We start from the raw sequence: 16,869 nt of genomic DNA on the forward strand, positions 1-16,869 counted from the left end.
GTACTTGGGCTTCAAGGCAAAAAAAAAAAAAAAAAAAAAAAAAAAAAAATTAATAAAAATAAAAAAAATAAAAAATAAAGAAGCAAAATAAAACACAAAAAGTAACAGAAACTTATTCATTTTTGACATTGTTGCTGTTGCTCACATTGTCTATAAGTATTTTTTGTGCTTTTTATGCCAGTTCAAGCAGTGAAGAGGGTATATAAGTGCTATAAGTCTGTCGCTCAACGAATGTAAAGCATTTCCTAGTTATGACTTGTGTCTTGTCTAATAAAATATTTATGACTCCCATTGGGACATGATGAATCGAAAATGACTTTTTATATTTTGAAAGATTAACGCCACTATTCAAGAAACGAACTTTCAATTTGAAATATTTATAGGTAAATGTTACGTTCCCATATTAACCATAAGATTCATATTTTTATAGTCCTTTCAAGAGCATTTTTCCCCATTTAATCTATGAACAAGTGTCAAGCAGTCAGTTGTACTCGATACGAAATGTTCTTAACTTTTTCTTTTTCTGTTTCCTTTTTCATTGTTTTCCAGGCGTCACTAAGCAAGTGGGCGACGCTTTGCTGCTGGAGGGGCAACAGAGAACAGGACGCGTGGTCAGCATCGGCATTGCGCCCTGGGGCATTGTGGAGCGCAATCATGAGCTGTTGGGTCACAATCGTGAGGTGCCCTGCCACAGCATTAGCTCGCCAAGGTAGGTTCAGAAAAAAACCAAGAAATATACAATTCAACCCCCAATCCACTGCATATTTGATGGGGCCATATCAGAAGTCCTGTTAAAGCTGTTCAGTTGGCAATTTGTGGCACCTGTTGCCAGGCTCAACTCAGCTGACACTTTACATATAAACTTTACATGATATATTTTATTTGATTGGCTTTCGTTCTTCTGGCAGATCAAAATTGGCTGTGCTGAACAATCGACATGCGTATTTCCTGCTCGTGGACAATGGCACGATGGCCAAATACGGAGCTGAATTGATTCTGCGTCGCAAACTGGAGAAATTCATTTCGAATTTAAAGCTGCATCCATGTAAGTTACCGACGAAAGATCCGCAAAGCGGACATATGCAATCAGTTTTAGTTGGTTTTGCACTTGTGGCAAGCAGGCAGGCACTCAGCACTGGAAGAGGAAGAAACTTTAGAAATTGTGGCAAAGATTAATACGCTTTTAGCCAGAACTCGTACAAAAGCTGCCTGAGGCGCATTGTACAGAGTTCAGTTTGCATTCCTTGTGCAGAGAAATTGCACACAGCCGCACGGCTCTTAAATCTGACTTAGGTACGTGCAAATATAAGAGTTGAAAGCATAGGATTAATCTTACTTGAATATGGGAAAGATGGATAGATTGAGTGAAGACTATAATGAGGTGAAGTAAGTGTCATGAAATGATGGATTGAGTACTATTAGTGCTATTCTTCATTTATACTATTTTGTTAATGGAAACAGAGAGAGAGAGAGATAGAGATAGAAATAGGTGTAAACTGCTAGGGCTTTAATATACTTTAAGTTTTGCTGCTCTTCTTAAATATATATCTGTTTAAATGTATATTTTCATATAAAATCACATTTAATCAGATATAGAGAAAAGCAAAGCATAGTAAAAAGGAGATAGACATATGTGTAGAGCAAGAGACAAGGCAAAGTTCCACAACTAACTCAACTTTCAGCTCGTGTCATTTCTTAAGGTTAAAAGTTTCATTTCTACAATATATATATGTATATATTCGTTCAGCTCGTGGAACAGTCGTACGTTCATCGAAGCTCTGTACAAAACGTAAGTATGAAATTACGAATGTGTAATGGGGCTGTTCTCCTCTGTGGCCTATGGATGATTATTATTATGATGATGATGTAGTTGATGTTGTTGTTGTTGCTGTTTTCTTTTATTATTATGATTATTATGACTGCCTTATATAAAAAGCTTGTGATTGAAGAGTGGACAATTGTATTGCATAAATCATGCTGAGGTTAGGTTGAGTTAGCAGACAGCCGCAAGCTGAGCTGAGCGATGCTCGCTGTGAATTATATCATTGACTCGCACCTTTGTTAGCTACATTATATCTGTATACATACATATACCTATATATATATATTTAACATAATTTATTTATGCCCTTGCAGTCACACATTCCAGTACGCCGGTTGTCTGTCTGGTGATTGAGGGCGGAACGAACACAATACGTGCTGTCCTCGAATACGTGACGGATTCGCCTCCAGTTCCTGTTGTTGTTTGCGATGGTTCCGGCCGTGCCGCCGATTTGTTGGCCTTTGTGCACAAGTGAGTTTAAACGGATTGTTATTTATTTATACACATATATATCTCTTCTTCTTTTTTTTTGACATCCGACTGATTGTGAGCTAGGCAATTAATGAGGCAACAGCAGTTAGTTGAAATTTAATTAGTTACGCGCGTTCTCATGCAGGTTGAGCCTGCCGACTTCCTTCCGCTGTTGCCCGTTTTCTTATTTAATTTGCGGCTGCCTCTGCTGCTCCCTCTGCTCCTGCTGCTGCTGCCTTTTGTGTCTGATATTGTTATTAGTGTCTGTCTGACTGCTTTAGGCAGGCAACTTCACGTTCATTAAGTACACGACATTCTGGGCAAATTATTTAAATTCGGGTCCCACTGACAAAATGTTGGCCACAATATTACGCATACGCCGCATGGCCCGCAACATTACGCATACGCCGCCTGGCGTAGCCCAATTGGTTTCAACAAACTTTTTGTCAGTCTGTTTTCTGTTGCTGCTCTTCCGTTATTTACCTAACAATTTGTTGCCATCCCGCTGCCACCCCCTCGTCAGCTTCATTTAATTTAATGTGTTTAATTAGACGCTAGAGTTGCTTCTAACTTCGACTTGAACTTCTGTACATAAATTTGTTATAGGTACGCATCGGATGGCGAGGAGCAGCCCGTGCTGGAATCTATGCGTGATTATCTCATCGGAACCATACAGAAAACCTTTGAAGTGGGCCTGGATCAGGCGGAGAAACTTTACCAGGAGCTGCTGCAATGCACGCGCAATAAGAATTTGGTAAGTACTTCAGTCTGCCATTGAGTGGGTGGTTTTGAAAATAATTTTTGTAAAATTTCAAGATGCCCTGTAATAGGAGAGGTTGCTTGGTACGGCAAGGCTGTATGGTAGCATATCTTGGGTTGAAGAACTTTGAAGTTGCTTGAGAGCATATTTAAATTGTATTCAATTCAGTTATATGTTTACGTTTACAATATCTAAAAATTATATAACAGGCATAACAGTTAAGTTTCTTATATACATTCAATAGATACAGTCAAGGATACCGCTACAAATTTCACAATATTTATAGATACATATAGATTTTCTGTGCTTAGAATGAGTTCCTATGGGACAAGCATTTACACACTATCAATATGCATTGATTAATGTGACTTTTGCTGTTTAGTTATGGAGCGAAGCCAGCCAACCCTTGCCACTAGTTCACTGTGGTAGTTCGCTTCAAACTCCCTATGGATTGCTGTGTTACTAACTTAACAAGTTGATTTTCGTATGCTTAGCAAATACCTTTCGACAGCCTGCATTATTTGACTGTCTAATTGGACTCTACAGCATGAATGCTGTTTGATATAGACACAACTTGCTGCGAATAAATTACTTTAAGACTATAACTGTAAGGTTGGTAAAGTATAAACTATGAATTAGCTAGTTATTTATAGACGGCATTTATAACAATATATAGACGTATATATAAAAGTATGAGTTGGAGAATATTTATTCAAATAAAGTCTCTAGCTCTGTCAATATCTTTTAAGTAAATAAATAAGTAAACATCTATATTTTGATATACTACTTGTATATACAGACTAGTTATAAAAAAGGTTTCTCACAATTTACTATTTTAAATTCTCAACAAAACTCCTAGAATACATGCATAGCATATATCTCAGCCCTTAACCACGCCCACACTTTATAGGTTTTCTCCTATGCTAGCATATGTCTGTTCTTCTACTTTATTACCTTTTGTTTACTCCCATCTTACTCAGCTTGTAAACCTCATATACATATATGTTTGGCTAATATCCTTGGCAACGCAATATTTCAATTCCTTTTGTGGCTAAAATTATATTAAATTGTTTAGCCACAAAAGCAGAAAAAAAAATATTTGCGTAAAGACATAAAAGCGAATCGTAAAAGATATTTTATAGATATTTAGGAGTCGCCAGGTGGCATTGCCTCAGCACTTTTTCCAGATGATGAGGCGCACTGAGGTGTTTTCAACTGAACTGTATTAAAGAAAGTTTCTTTAGTTTAAAGTATAAATGATTAATGGCCAGGCGAAAGGCTTTCACTTTGAGCAATTAAAAAGGCATCAAAGATGGTGGAGAAACTCATTTCACCTGGAGTATTATATATTTGTGTCTATGTATGTGTGTGTGTGTGTGTGTGTGTAGCAATTCTTAAATGCACTTAAGTCTGTGACGCTTTTGGAGATTTAAATATTTAATTAGGGAACAGTTAAGCATGAATTAAGTGCTGCAAAATAATGAGCCTCACCCTAGATTCAATTGAACGTTTAATGAATTTTAAATCAGCTACGAACATTTTTGCATGCCGCAAATAGAATTTGCTCCAGTTTCTGATGAATTTTGATGAATCTCGCTGTGGTTGTTATTAAGATTTTAATTGGTTTTCAAATAGGACAGACCACTGGCTTGGCTCTGCCTTCGCCTGCTCTACGGCCCGCCCCGTCTGCTAGACAAACATTATTTTTGTTTAGCGGTTTTTGCATTAGGCATTACTTAAGGCATTATTTCGTGTCTCTGACTCACTCTCTCTCTCTCTCTCTCTCTCTTTCTCTCCCTCTCTCTTGCTCTGTCTCTTTTCAGATTACGGTCTTTCGCATACAGGAAAAGCCGGAGGGCGAGGCGCAGGAGCTGGATCAAACCATTCTAACAGCTCTATTCAAATCGCAGCATCTCAGTCCCCCAGAGCAATTGAGTCTTGCATTGACATGGAATCGTGTGGACATAGCGCGCAGTGAAATATTTGTCTATGGACAGGAGTGGCCCAATGGTAGAGCAATACTTTAGACATACAAACAGATATACATACATATATATGTATATACACTCTTCAATATGTCTAATATGTATTCAATCTCTGCATAATTCTGTATTATATGTATCCGCAGGGGCTTTGGATGAGGCCATGATGCAGGCACTCGAACATGATAGAATCGATTTTGTCAAATTACTTTTGGAAAATGGCGTCTCGATGAAGAAATTTTTAACAATACCCCGACTCGAGGAGCTCTACAACACAAAGCATGGTCCGGCCAATACCCTGGGGTAAGTTGTTTCTTTCTCATTCTCATTCCCATTCCCATTCCCATTCCCATTCACTTGCCTTGCCTATGGCCTATGAATATGTATATATTCGCATGTATATCTGCAGCGAATAAATGTTTGTCGTTTCCTCCTCTATTTTCATTCGTTTCACCTTTTTTATTTCGTTCTCAATTGCAGCTACATATTGCGCGATGTGCGCCCGCATATACCCAAAGGCTACATTTACACGCTCCACGACATTGGCCTCGTCATCAATAAACTAATGGGCGGCGCCTATCGGTGAGTGAGAGCAGACTGCGTGGCGTATGCAGGCATCGTGTGCCTGCAGCTCACGTGTGTGCAAAACCTTTTAATACCCTACCAAAATTTCCATTTCAAAGATGGGTGATACGAAATGTCATGGACTTGTGACATTAGGTTTAATACTTAAGCTTAAATACCCTGTTAAGTCCGTCTCAGTGGGCACGTTTTATTCTGAATAAGTTTTATTCGCTTCAAATTGCATATGCTGATGTTAAATACCCTGTGAATTGTAACTCAGCGGGTATACGTATTGCCATTTTGAAATCAAAGCTTGTGTTGTAAACTAGTATACGATTTATTACCTTAAAATACCGTAGACTTATATAAAATACCCTGTAATTTAGAAGATGGCGGGTATATGAATTTTTGATTGTGTATATTACGAAATTTGACTTCACATTTTAATTGAATTTTTTGCCTGGTCTTAGAGGCAGTAAAATCTAATAACATACTCAGTTTCTTAATACCCTGTTAGTTAAGTGAAAAGGGTGTATACGTTCAAAAAACTCACTGCGTGCCCATTTTATTCGAATAGGATTTTAGTTAGTCTGATTTGTTTGGATATAATGGAAACCTACGCCACTGTTCAGTACATTTTATAATCATTATAATAAATTCGGATATATTCAGATCATATGCGTTTAAGACAATTTTATGAGCACTACTGTGCTTAAGCTAAGTTATTAGCCTGGAACTAAATCTGGCTTTATTTAGATACATTCAAAGTGCCTTTAGATATCCTATAATCCGATTGAAATGGGGTATATTGTAGATTAAGTGCATATTAAAACTGTTCCCACATATTTAGTTTTAGTTACTTCTTGGAATTTTCCAATTAAAATCGAGTAGGGTATTTCTATGGCCTCCTTGATATTTGATCACTCTCATTCGAAGTGAAGTGCGCACCCCACAAGCAAGAGTTAAAGCCCATCAAATCGAGCCGTTTGAGTAATTGTGCCCCAGCAAACAGAAGAGCAGAAAGAAAGTTTAATGTTGGAGCAACTGAAATTTTTGGGGGAAATGGCACTACAAAAGGCAGCTGTCGTAAATTTCGGGGAAAAAGGTCGTGACAAACTTAATGCCTAAGTTATAATGATCGTCTTTTGGCATATAAAACGCGTGCCAATTAAAAGCTGAAGGCAGCCAAATGGACAGTGGGCGGCCGCACGTGAGTGGGCTTCAGGGTGGACCCAAACAAATTAGTTTATCACTGCAGCGCTTTCGGTTTATGTCTGTGTTTTTAACTTTGACCCACCTCCGAGAGTATGGACTGCTGTGGCCCGTGCCATGGACCGACGCCTTTAACTTGTTGCCGGATTAAATTTGATGAGCCGCAACGCCGGCGTCAACGTCGCCTCCGCTTTGGCAAAAATTTGTTTATGAAAATGTAATAACTTTGTTATGTAGCGTGTGGAAAGGCAAAGAGAGAAAAAAAGAGCCCAAAAAGTCACAGGGCAGAGCGAAAGCAGACGCCAAAAGGCGTCTATAATTATTCGGCATTAACATTTTTGGCCAGCGAGGCAAAAAACGCAGCAGCTTAAATTTAGTTAACGCGGCTTTTGAGGTCGCTTTGTGTAGGAATTTAATAAAATATACAAAACCCTTACCTTTACGCACTGGACATGCTGGGCATTATAAATAGGATCTGTGATTTGCCTAGAGAGGGGGGTTAAAGTTTCTACAAGGTATATCTATGAGGGTGCTTGAATATACAGAAGTTTACAGGGTATACAAAGCAAAAAAGCAACCGCTGAGGAACCATATTCCTTTACAGGGTATGAAATGACTGTAAAAGTCGTAAATTCGTCAATTAATTAGTGACTTTAGAACAACCCTATCGCAAATAAAATTAGTAAAGGGTATTCATTGGTCGGTTATTGCCATTTAGTTGCCTTGTTTTTCCTCAACTCATTGTGAGCTGGTCCGAAAAATGTTTGAGGTTTCAATGGGACGGCAGCATCATGGCAAATGTATCAATCAAGTAATTTAATTAAAAGCCAAAAAACGCATTGTAAGAAGCGAAAACTTGAGCGCAGTTTGCCAAATGGAGCAACTGAAAGGGCAAGAGCAAAAAATAGAACAGAAAGTGCCCAAATTAAGGGTTCAGCACTGTTTATGAAGTTTTATTGAAACAAGAACAAAAACAAAAAGCAAAGTAACATCAATTTTATTTGCAGCTTTAAGTAAAAGTAAACAAATTTTGTGCTTTTGGCACATTTTTGTGCAGCTTGTTTATTGGCAATGGCTTTTGGCCATCGGCTCATTGATGTCGTTCAGCTAGATAAACTACTTAATTTAACACTAGCCTCTTGCTCTCGCCTATTGTCCCTTCGCTGTGGTTCCTTTGTGCTTCAATCAAAGGTCACAAGTTATCTGACAAATGCCCATCTAAATGCTATTCGGTCTATGGAAAGCTGAAAGCTGAAAACTGAAACTGGCATGTGTGTGTGTGTGTGTGTGTGTGTGTGTGTGTGTGTGTGTGTGTGTGTGTGTGTGTGTGTTTGCGTCTGTAGCTGTCTATTTGTATCTGTTTGCAATTCCATTCAGCAGCGTCTAGACATTTGAATGAGCAACAGGCAGACAGGCAGGCATGCCAGCAGGATAGCAGGATAGCAGGATAGCAGGCTGACAGCCATTTAAGCAGTTGTCAGGCCTAAAAACCTGGCCTGCCAATCCGTGAGTAATTAAACTCGTCCGAGTTTTTGATTTGCTTACCATAAAATTTGAATTGATTTTCCAATTGTCGCGCGTTTATGTGCCATAAATTATTTATGGCTACATTTTTTCTTTAGTATGCTGGCTTTAATTGTTTGCCCGTAAAAGTGAGCAACAGCAGCTACTTCAAGAATAATGTTGAATAAAACAAAACAAAATAAATTTGTAAGCATGAGTTTACTTTGGACTTCTTTTTAAAGAGCGCCCTAAAAGGTCGTGTGCGTCATAGCGTGAGCTTATAATTATCTCATTTAGGTTAACGCACTCTAATAAAGGTATACATACATATCTCTACACTATATCCGGATGCAGATGCAGATGCAGATGCGGATGCGGATGCGGATGCGGATGCATATCCAGATGCAGATGCGGATGCGGATGCGGATGCGGATGCGGATGCGGATGCGGATGCGGATGCGGATATAGATATAGATATAGATATAGATATAGATATAGATATAGATATAGATATAGATATAGATATAGATATAGATATAGATATAGATATAGATATAGATATAGATATAGATATAGATATAGATATAGATATAGATATAGATATAGATATAGATATAGATATAGATATAGATATAGATATAGATATAGATATAGATATAGATATAGATATAGATATAGATATAGATACATACATATCTCTACACTATATCCGGATGCAGATGCAGATGCAGATGCAGATGCAGATGCAGATGCAGATGCAGATGCAGATGCGGATGCGGATGCGGATGCGGATGCGGATGCGGATGCGGATGCGGATGCGGATGCGGATGCGGATGCGGATGCGGATGCGGATGCGGATGCGGATGCGGATGCGGATGCGGATGCGGATGCGGATGCGGATATAGATATAGATATAGATATAGATATAGATATAGATATAGATATAGATATAGATATAGATATAGATATAGATATAGATATAGATATAGATATAGATATAGATATAGATATAGATATAGATATAGATATAGATATAGATATAGATATAGATAGATATAGATATAGATATAGATATAGATATAGATATAGATATAGATATAGATACATACATATCTCTACACTATATCCGGATGCAGATGCAGATGCAGATGCAGATGCAGATGCAGATGCAGATGCAGATGCAGATGCAGATGCGGATGCGGATGCGGATGCGGATGCGGATGCGGATGCGGATGCGGATGCGGATGCGGATGCGGATGCGGATGCGGATGCGGATGCGGATGCGGATAGATATAGATATAGATATAGATATAGATATAGATATAGATATAGATATAGATATAGATATAGATATAGATATAGATATAGATATAGATATAGATATAGATATAGATATAGATATAGATATAGATATAGATATAGATGGAAAAAAAAGAAATGTAAAAAAAAGCATTACTTGGTCCACTCTCTCTCCCACTCTCTCTCTCTCTCTCTCTCTCTCTCTTTTCCTCTGATAAATAAATTTTGCCTAAATGCAAATTTTGGTTGTGAAATGACTTGACTTGAAGAACAAACCAAATTTTATTTGGCTGGCTATTTATATTGTGTGTGTGTGTTCGTATTTATTACAGCTCGTATTATACGCGTCGCAAATTTCGGCCCATCTACGCAAAGGTGATGAACAGCTATGCAAATGCCTGCCGCAAGTCCTCGACATATCAATATCAGCGCTATGCGGGGGCCAATTCGCTGAGCCTCGTTACAGGACTGCTGCCATTTACCACCGAGATGGCACTGTTCGAGTTTCCATTCAACGAGCTGCTGGTGCGTATACGTAATTTCAAAACAATTGCCTTTGTTGGACTCCATTATGCCTCAATTTATTTCGTCTTCTCTCTCTATCTCTCTGCCTTTCTCTATCTAGATTTGGGCCGTGCTCACGAAGCGTCAGCAAATGGCTTTGCTTATGTGGACCCATGGCGAGGAGGCGCTGGCCAAGTCGCTGGTCGCCTGCAAGCTATATAAGGCCATGGCTCATGAGGCAGCCGAGGATGATTTGGATACGGAAATCTATGAGGAGCTGCGCTCCTATGCCAAAGAGTTTGAGAGCAAAGGTAGGTCGTGCTTGATTGTGGTCAAATGCTTGATTTGATTAACTCTCTCTCAACCGCAATGCGCGAGTCGCGGGTGTGAGTGAGTGACAGCCAATCGCGCAGCGCTTCTAATTAACGCACCTGACCTTTGCGGTCAACTAATTGATATTTGTTTTGTTTGTGATTCTCTGTGCTGGCTGCGTTGCTAGGCAACAAACTGTTGGACTTTAGCTATCGCCAGGATGCGGAGAAGGCGCAGCGGCTGCTCACATGCGAACTGCACTCGTGGTCCAATCAGAGCTGCCTCTCGCTCGCTGTCGCTGCCAATCATCGCGCTCTGCTCGCTCATCCCTGCAGCCAGGTGATTCTGGCGGACCTCTGGATGGGCGGATTGCGTACGCGAAAGAATACCAATTTCAAGGTGAGTAAATGGAGAGAGGAGGAGCAAATATACTATATGAAATATAGAGTTGAATGACATTCATTTTATTTATTTTAATATTTTATTTGTAATCTGAATTATTTTGAATATTTTAAAACAACTTAAAAATACTTTTATTTATTATTGTCTATTAAACATATTTTGTTTTTCAACCAGGTCATTCTAGGCTTAATCATGCCCTTCTACATCAGGCAATTGGACTTCAAGTCCAAGGAGGAGTTGCAGCAAATGCCACAGACCGAGGAGGAGCATCTGGAAAATCAGAATTTGGATAATGATGATTCCGATCGTTCGCAACCAGATGCTGAGGTGAGTTGAACACATGCCAGGTTTTACGTCTCCTCTGAACTGATGCTGCTCTCCTTTAGACGTATTTAATATTTGTTTGTTTTATGACTTAACCAGTGTTTTGTTGACATTTTGTTTTCGTTTTTTTGGTTATCTATATTAACATATACATATTTATCACATATATATCTAAATATAATTATATACCTTAACTATATATATCGTGCTATCATATACCCTACCAAATGCCATCTACCCGCTCTATTTGTTTTAGAATGCCCTTTTAAAAGCCAAAAGATCCATTTCCTTGAGATATAGGATGGGCGCGGGCAGTAATAATCGCGACAAGGTAGTAAAAATCAACGGATACAAAATCCAAAGAAATAAATAAAATACATTAAAATTACCAACAACATTATTTCAAGCATTTCCTGTTCCTAGACTCTGTGTCTATTTATCTATACCTACTATATATTGTATATGTTTCTGAACGTATTTGTTATTTTTATGTATTTGCTGTCGAGCTGTCTGTCGGTCTGTCTTACTCCCGTTCTTTGTCTCTCTTTTTCTATCTCTCTCGCTCTCGCTCTCTCTCTCTTTCTCCGTCTATGTTTCTCTTTGTGTATTGTGTATTCTTTGTATTCTGTCTATATTAACTGTATACTCATACATTACTTAAATTTATGGCATCTAATTTGTAACGCATTATGTGTTTAGTTGATTTTTATTGATTTCTTCGCCCAGCCAAACTGAAGCCAACAACTGGTGGGCTATTTTTAGTCAAGCCTTGTAAATCGCTCGCCCTTAGCAGTTAGGCAACGTGTCGCAAAGCTGTTTTGAAGTTTCAGTCCCTTAAGGATACTTTATACAGCAATATAACTGTTTTGGGCTGGTGCTATCTAGCCTTAAATTACGATAATGTAATTGCAAGGGGGAAGTGTATGATTAACTATATACAACTTTTATTATCAGCCGAGCTGTATTATAGTATAACAGTTACAGTTGAATTATATTGCAGTATAATTGTAGTATAACAGTACATCATACCTCAGCTAAACTGTGTAGCATATGAGATATACAAAAGTATAACAGTATAGTTGCTGAAAAATGATGGAAAATAGTATAATAGTATAACAGTATTGCTGATTAACTTTATTACAGTGTAGCTGTATAACAGTATAACAGCTTAAGAAACGTCAAATAGCATTTTGCAATCATAGAAATCAATTCATGTACCTAATATATGCAGTCTTCTCTCGCTCTCTCTCTCTCTCTCACTCTCTCTCTCTCTATTTCTCTCTTTATCTCTATGTTTAATACACTAATTAACTTAAAAGTGCAAATTAATCACAGTTGAAAAGCATTCGCCATCATTTCATAGTCCTGCCAACTCAACAGATGTAAGTTCTTCAATAGAGCCACGCTCACCTAGACACCACCGCCCCTTCCGCATATCAACAATATACGTAGACACAATAAACTCTCTCCGTTTACATACATATATATATATAGATGCTTTGCTTTGTTCCCTATGTCCGCTGGGGTATATCCTTATTAAGTGCGAATTAACATTAAGCAGCCCTAACAGAATGCTTTGCAGCCGATGTCCCATGGCTTAAGGCTTAATTTAAAGTTCAATTAAGTAATAACCGTTATGAGCACAAACACACCCACACACAGACACACACACAGGCACACGGCTATTAACAATGCAATGTGAAAGCCAGCTTTCCCTCTCCCTCTAACTTCCTCTCTCATTCTCTATGTGTCTCTGTCTCTCTTTAGCTAGTTATAGATATATGAAGCTGTTTGTTGTGCTCGCAGCTCTCAAGAGCAAACTCTGCAGTTGTTCAAATATTGTTTTTCACTTATACACACACACACATGCAGGCTGACACACACACACACTGACACGTACACATATGGTCGTTTGTATAGAAGCGCAGTTGAAAATCCTTTAATCAGAAAATTAAATTAAAATCCATTGAACCTCTGCGCACAGCTATAAAGTTGTTAGGATAAATGACAAGCGGTTGTTGCCATTGATTAAAATTCCAACCTGGCCCACCACCCCCACCCCCAACTCCCGAGCGCTGTTTGAGGTTAAGTTTACCGTTATTATCGTTGAACACCTGCACAAATACAAACACCGATGTGGCATGTAACGAAAACTTTTTTTATTAAGTTTGAATTTCTTTTCTATATGATTTTTCCTGTGCCTATCTCTTTCACACACACACTCACACTCTTTCCACGTATCTACAATTTGTTGTCATTTCAAATATTCATATCATCATAAAGTTGTATTTGTAGCTTTATTAGATATCAATTAGATGATGTAAACAAAAATCGTAAATTGTTTCTACTTTTTGTTTTTTAACTATATACATATATGTATATGTATGTATATATATGCATATACGTATATCTGTATAAAAATATATATATATATACATATATGGAAACGTGCGATCCCCTTTCCCCTTCAACCCGTTGCAGGCTCTATTGGCGGATACTTATTCGGTGCGCGATACAAAAGTACACGAAAATGGCAAAGTGAGTAAATTCACAGTTACCCACGAATACAATACAGATACACACAGACACAGACCAATACACACACACTCTCAGTTATTCATTCATTTACATTTGTGAAAGTTTTTAATTGAATGCGCTCCAATCAAAAATTAATATATATATATATCAATTTTCATATACAACGAAGACAATTCAACAATACATTTTTTTAAGTGTACGTCTAGCACATAATTGAGTATACTTAAGACGACATACTATAAGAATTATATAATCATATCAAACATATTCGTTTATAATAATAGAACACATTGTATGACATGCGGCATATAACGCATACGTCCCGTAGACCGTCCAAAAACAACCAAAAAAAACCCTTGATTTTTATGTTCCTTTTTAGCCAAGCAAGTGCCATTAAAAAACTAACTAACTCATCTAATTAATTTGAAATAAAACAAACTTTTTTACACATTTTTTTTACCAAAAAAAAAAAAAAAAAGAAATATTAAACACGTTAAACTCCTCACACCGCGTACTTTTCCACAAGTACCAGTTCGTTAAGTACTCGTTCGAATTTTACAGGTTAATCTCACTGCTGGAGCGGAAGAACCACCCTCCAAAGTTAGTGTTGAATACCCTAACCCATAGCCTAACCAAGTAGTTTCAACTTAATACTTATTTATCCTTTACTATTTGTTTTCTCTGATCCATCGAATCGAATCAGTTCTCAGTTGGCTTTCGATTTGCTTTAGTACTTTTTGACTTTGACGCTTTAGTGCATGTGCTTACCTCTACCTAATTGGCGAGTAAATAAATTAGAAATCAAAAACACACCTGGCCATCACGCAAAATTTCAATTAATTAACTCACTTATACTACATGTAGTTAAATATATATATATATATATAAATACATATATGCTGCTATGTAGGTTAGTTTTCGCCTGCCAGACCAACTCTGCGTATGCGCAATTTTTACGCCGTGTGCACTTGTACATATACACATACCATCTATATAGATATTTATCTTAGCAATATATACTCGATATATAGATATATATACTCACGCACTTTGAATGCCTCTTTCCGTTCTGGCTAATGTTGATAATTGAATTCAACTCAATTTCAAACTAATTTCACATGCATTTTCACTCGCTGCACTCGCCTCACACAGACTGCGAGACACGAAGCTAAAAGTATTTTTTCTTCCGCTGATGACAGGTCTCGCTAACAGACTCGGATCCATCGCAATTCCGCGAATTCTTTCACCTGTCCGAGTTCACCAACGAGATTAAACAGCATCAGCCGCTGCGCCTGAAGAAGAAGTTTTACGAGTTCTACACGGCGCCCATTACAAAATTCTGGGCCGATTCGGTGAGTATTTGGGAGCGCTAAGCTTATTTAGTTATTAGCCAACGGAAATTAGTAGCTTGTGTTTAATTTCCGCTACAGCGCGCACATTTGACAGCGCGTACGCTGACTTATGTGAGTGAGTGTAAAAGGTTTTTCCTATTTATTTCATGCGCTGTAAAAGTTTCTCAGATTGGGGTAGATAAAGGCGAGCAAATGAATTTGTAGAGGTGTTAGGACTAGTGAGATGTTAGTGGGAAGTGTTTTAATGAGCTGAAAAGAGTTGACTCAGATATAGCGTGCGTCGTCTAGACATTTGTTAGTTAAGGTCAGATTTTAGTGTTAGATACTGGAAAATATTTGAGGATATTTCAGGTATGAGCAGGTAGACCTGTCTGACTGCTAGCATAGATTAGGTTGAACTTTAGTTTGTATAGAGATTTAACAGAGAGTAGAGTAGAGTTAGATTCAATTGAAAGTTGAAGAGATCTATCAGTTTGATTCATGAATGAAATCTATTCTTTCTAACGATGCTCAGATGAGTGAATGAAAGCAATCTATGTTTCATTGCATATACTATTATTCTTATCTCAGTTTACACCGCATGCAATTGGAGCATAAGAATCAAATATCATCTGACATACTTTAGATAAGTAATGCAATTATGATAATTGATAATTTAAAACTAAGTTCAAATTGTTATCAATCTTTAGTACTCATCACAAAATAGGAGAGGTAAACTAAAGATAATTTATATATATATAACATTTATAGAACATGTAATGACATCACTTCGACGTGGAGTAAATAGTTATTCATAAATAAAACACGAAATTAGAGATATATTTTTAACAGTTATCTCGTGGCCTAGCTGGAAGTTTATTTTGATTGATTGACTGTGACAGCTTATCTTATCATAGAGATCTATTCAGAGAGGTTAAAAATTCTGTTTATATGTACTCTATATATAAATAACATAATTACACTCTTTAAATAGCAGACAATTCTGCTGATAGCAGTTTTCCTAGCTTACCCACAGATATAACACAAAATCGAATAGTGCTACAGGGTATACCTAAGTCGAACATAGAATGCACTTTTGCACTTCAAGCTGCTTTTATTTTTTTTAATGTAATTAAATATGTTTCTGGCCTTATTTGCAGATTGCGTACATGTTCTTTCTGATAATGTTCTCGTTCACGGTGCTAGTCAAAATGGGTCCCATACCGCGCTGGCAGGAATGGTATTCGATAGCTTATATAACGACATTGGGATTTGAGAAGGTGCGCGAAATCGTTTCCTCCGAGCCGGTGGCCATTACGTAAGTAAAGTAATTCGCAAATTGAATTTCTGCCAATGTGTGTGTATGTGTGTGTGTTTGAGTGTGTTTAATTGCATTTAATTTAATGATTATAAATGAGAGCTGCGCATACTTTATGCCTCTGTGCATTTTGATTACTTGCCATCGTCTTCTGCTTCTTCTTTCTATCTATATCCGGTGCGTGTGTGTGCGATTGCCTTCAGAGTTTATTCACACTTGATTTACGGCTTTCGATTTCTGTGGCGCCCTTCATTAATGCGATTCTGTTGCGGCCTGGCTTCATTTGCCTCATTGTTGTTGTTGTTGTTGTTGTTGCAGGCATAAATTCTCGGTGTGGGCGTGGAACATGTGGAATCCGTGCGATGGCGCTGCCATAATACTCTTCCTCATCGGACTGGCTTTTCGCTTCCGCCCCAATACGATGGACATTGGGCGTGTCATTTACTGCGTGGACAGCATCTACTGGTATTTGCGCATATTGAACATTCTTGGCGTCAACAAGTATTTGGGTAGGTAATCAGCTCTAA

At 37.9% G+C, this 16,869-nt stretch overlaps 1 protein-coding gene across 38 annotated transcripts in view; it reads left to right on the forward strand.

Moving 5' to 3' along the window:
* Trpm (transient receptor potential cation channel, subfamily M) overlaps nucleotides 1-16,869 on the forward strand; it is an 86,752-nt gene that overhangs the window by 58,135 nt on the left and 11,748 nt on the right. For 21 of the 38 annotated variants that reach the window (XR_016270453.1, XM_089471035.1, XM_089471042.1 and 18 more), the window contains 17 exons: nucleotides 550-709; nucleotides 909-1,045; nucleotides 2,137-2,293; nucleotides 2,900-3,047; nucleotides 4,877-5,063; nucleotides 5,182-5,338; nucleotides 5,516-5,617; nucleotides 9,946-10,138; nucleotides 10,239-10,428; nucleotides 10,617-10,828; nucleotides 11,006-11,158; nucleotides 11,412-11,486; nucleotides 13,637-13,693; nucleotides 14,255-14,293; nucleotides 14,893-15,045; nucleotides 16,185-16,342; nucleotides 16,661-16,851. Coding sequence is in view for 37 of the 38 variants with exons in the window: in XM_089471035.1 (XP_089327161.1) it covers nucleotides 550-709; nucleotides 909-1,045; nucleotides 2,137-2,293; nucleotides 2,900-3,047; nucleotides 4,877-5,063; nucleotides 5,182-5,338; nucleotides 5,516-5,617; nucleotides 9,946-10,138; nucleotides 10,239-10,428; nucleotides 10,617-10,828; nucleotides 11,006-11,158; nucleotides 11,412-11,486; nucleotides 13,637-13,693; nucleotides 14,255-14,293; nucleotides 14,893-15,045; nucleotides 16,185-16,342; nucleotides 16,661-16,851 (2,469 nt within the window). In the remaining variant the exon portion in view is untranslated. Of the gene's footprint in view, nucleotides 1-549; nucleotides 710-908; nucleotides 1,046-2,136; nucleotides 2,294-2,899; nucleotides 3,048-4,876; nucleotides 5,064-5,181; nucleotides 5,339-5,515; nucleotides 5,618-9,945; nucleotides 10,139-10,238; nucleotides 10,429-10,616; nucleotides 10,829-11,005; nucleotides 11,159-11,411; nucleotides 11,487-12,474; nucleotides 12,538-13,636; nucleotides 13,694-14,254; nucleotides 14,294-14,892; nucleotides 15,046-16,184; nucleotides 16,343-16,660; nucleotides 16,852-16,869 lie in introns of all 38 variants that reach the window. The other 17 variants (XM_089471055.1, XM_089471052.1, XM_089471056.1 and 14 more) reach the window with 8 other exon arrangements.

The sequence above is a fragment of the Drosophila arizonae genome, chromosome 5 (genome assembly GCF_054131065.1).
Source record: "Drosophila arizonae isolate 15081-1271.41 chromosome 5, UAZ_ARI_1.0, whole genome shotgun sequence".
NCBI lineage: Eukaryota > Metazoa > Arthropoda > Insecta > Diptera > Drosophilidae > Drosophila > Drosophila arizonae.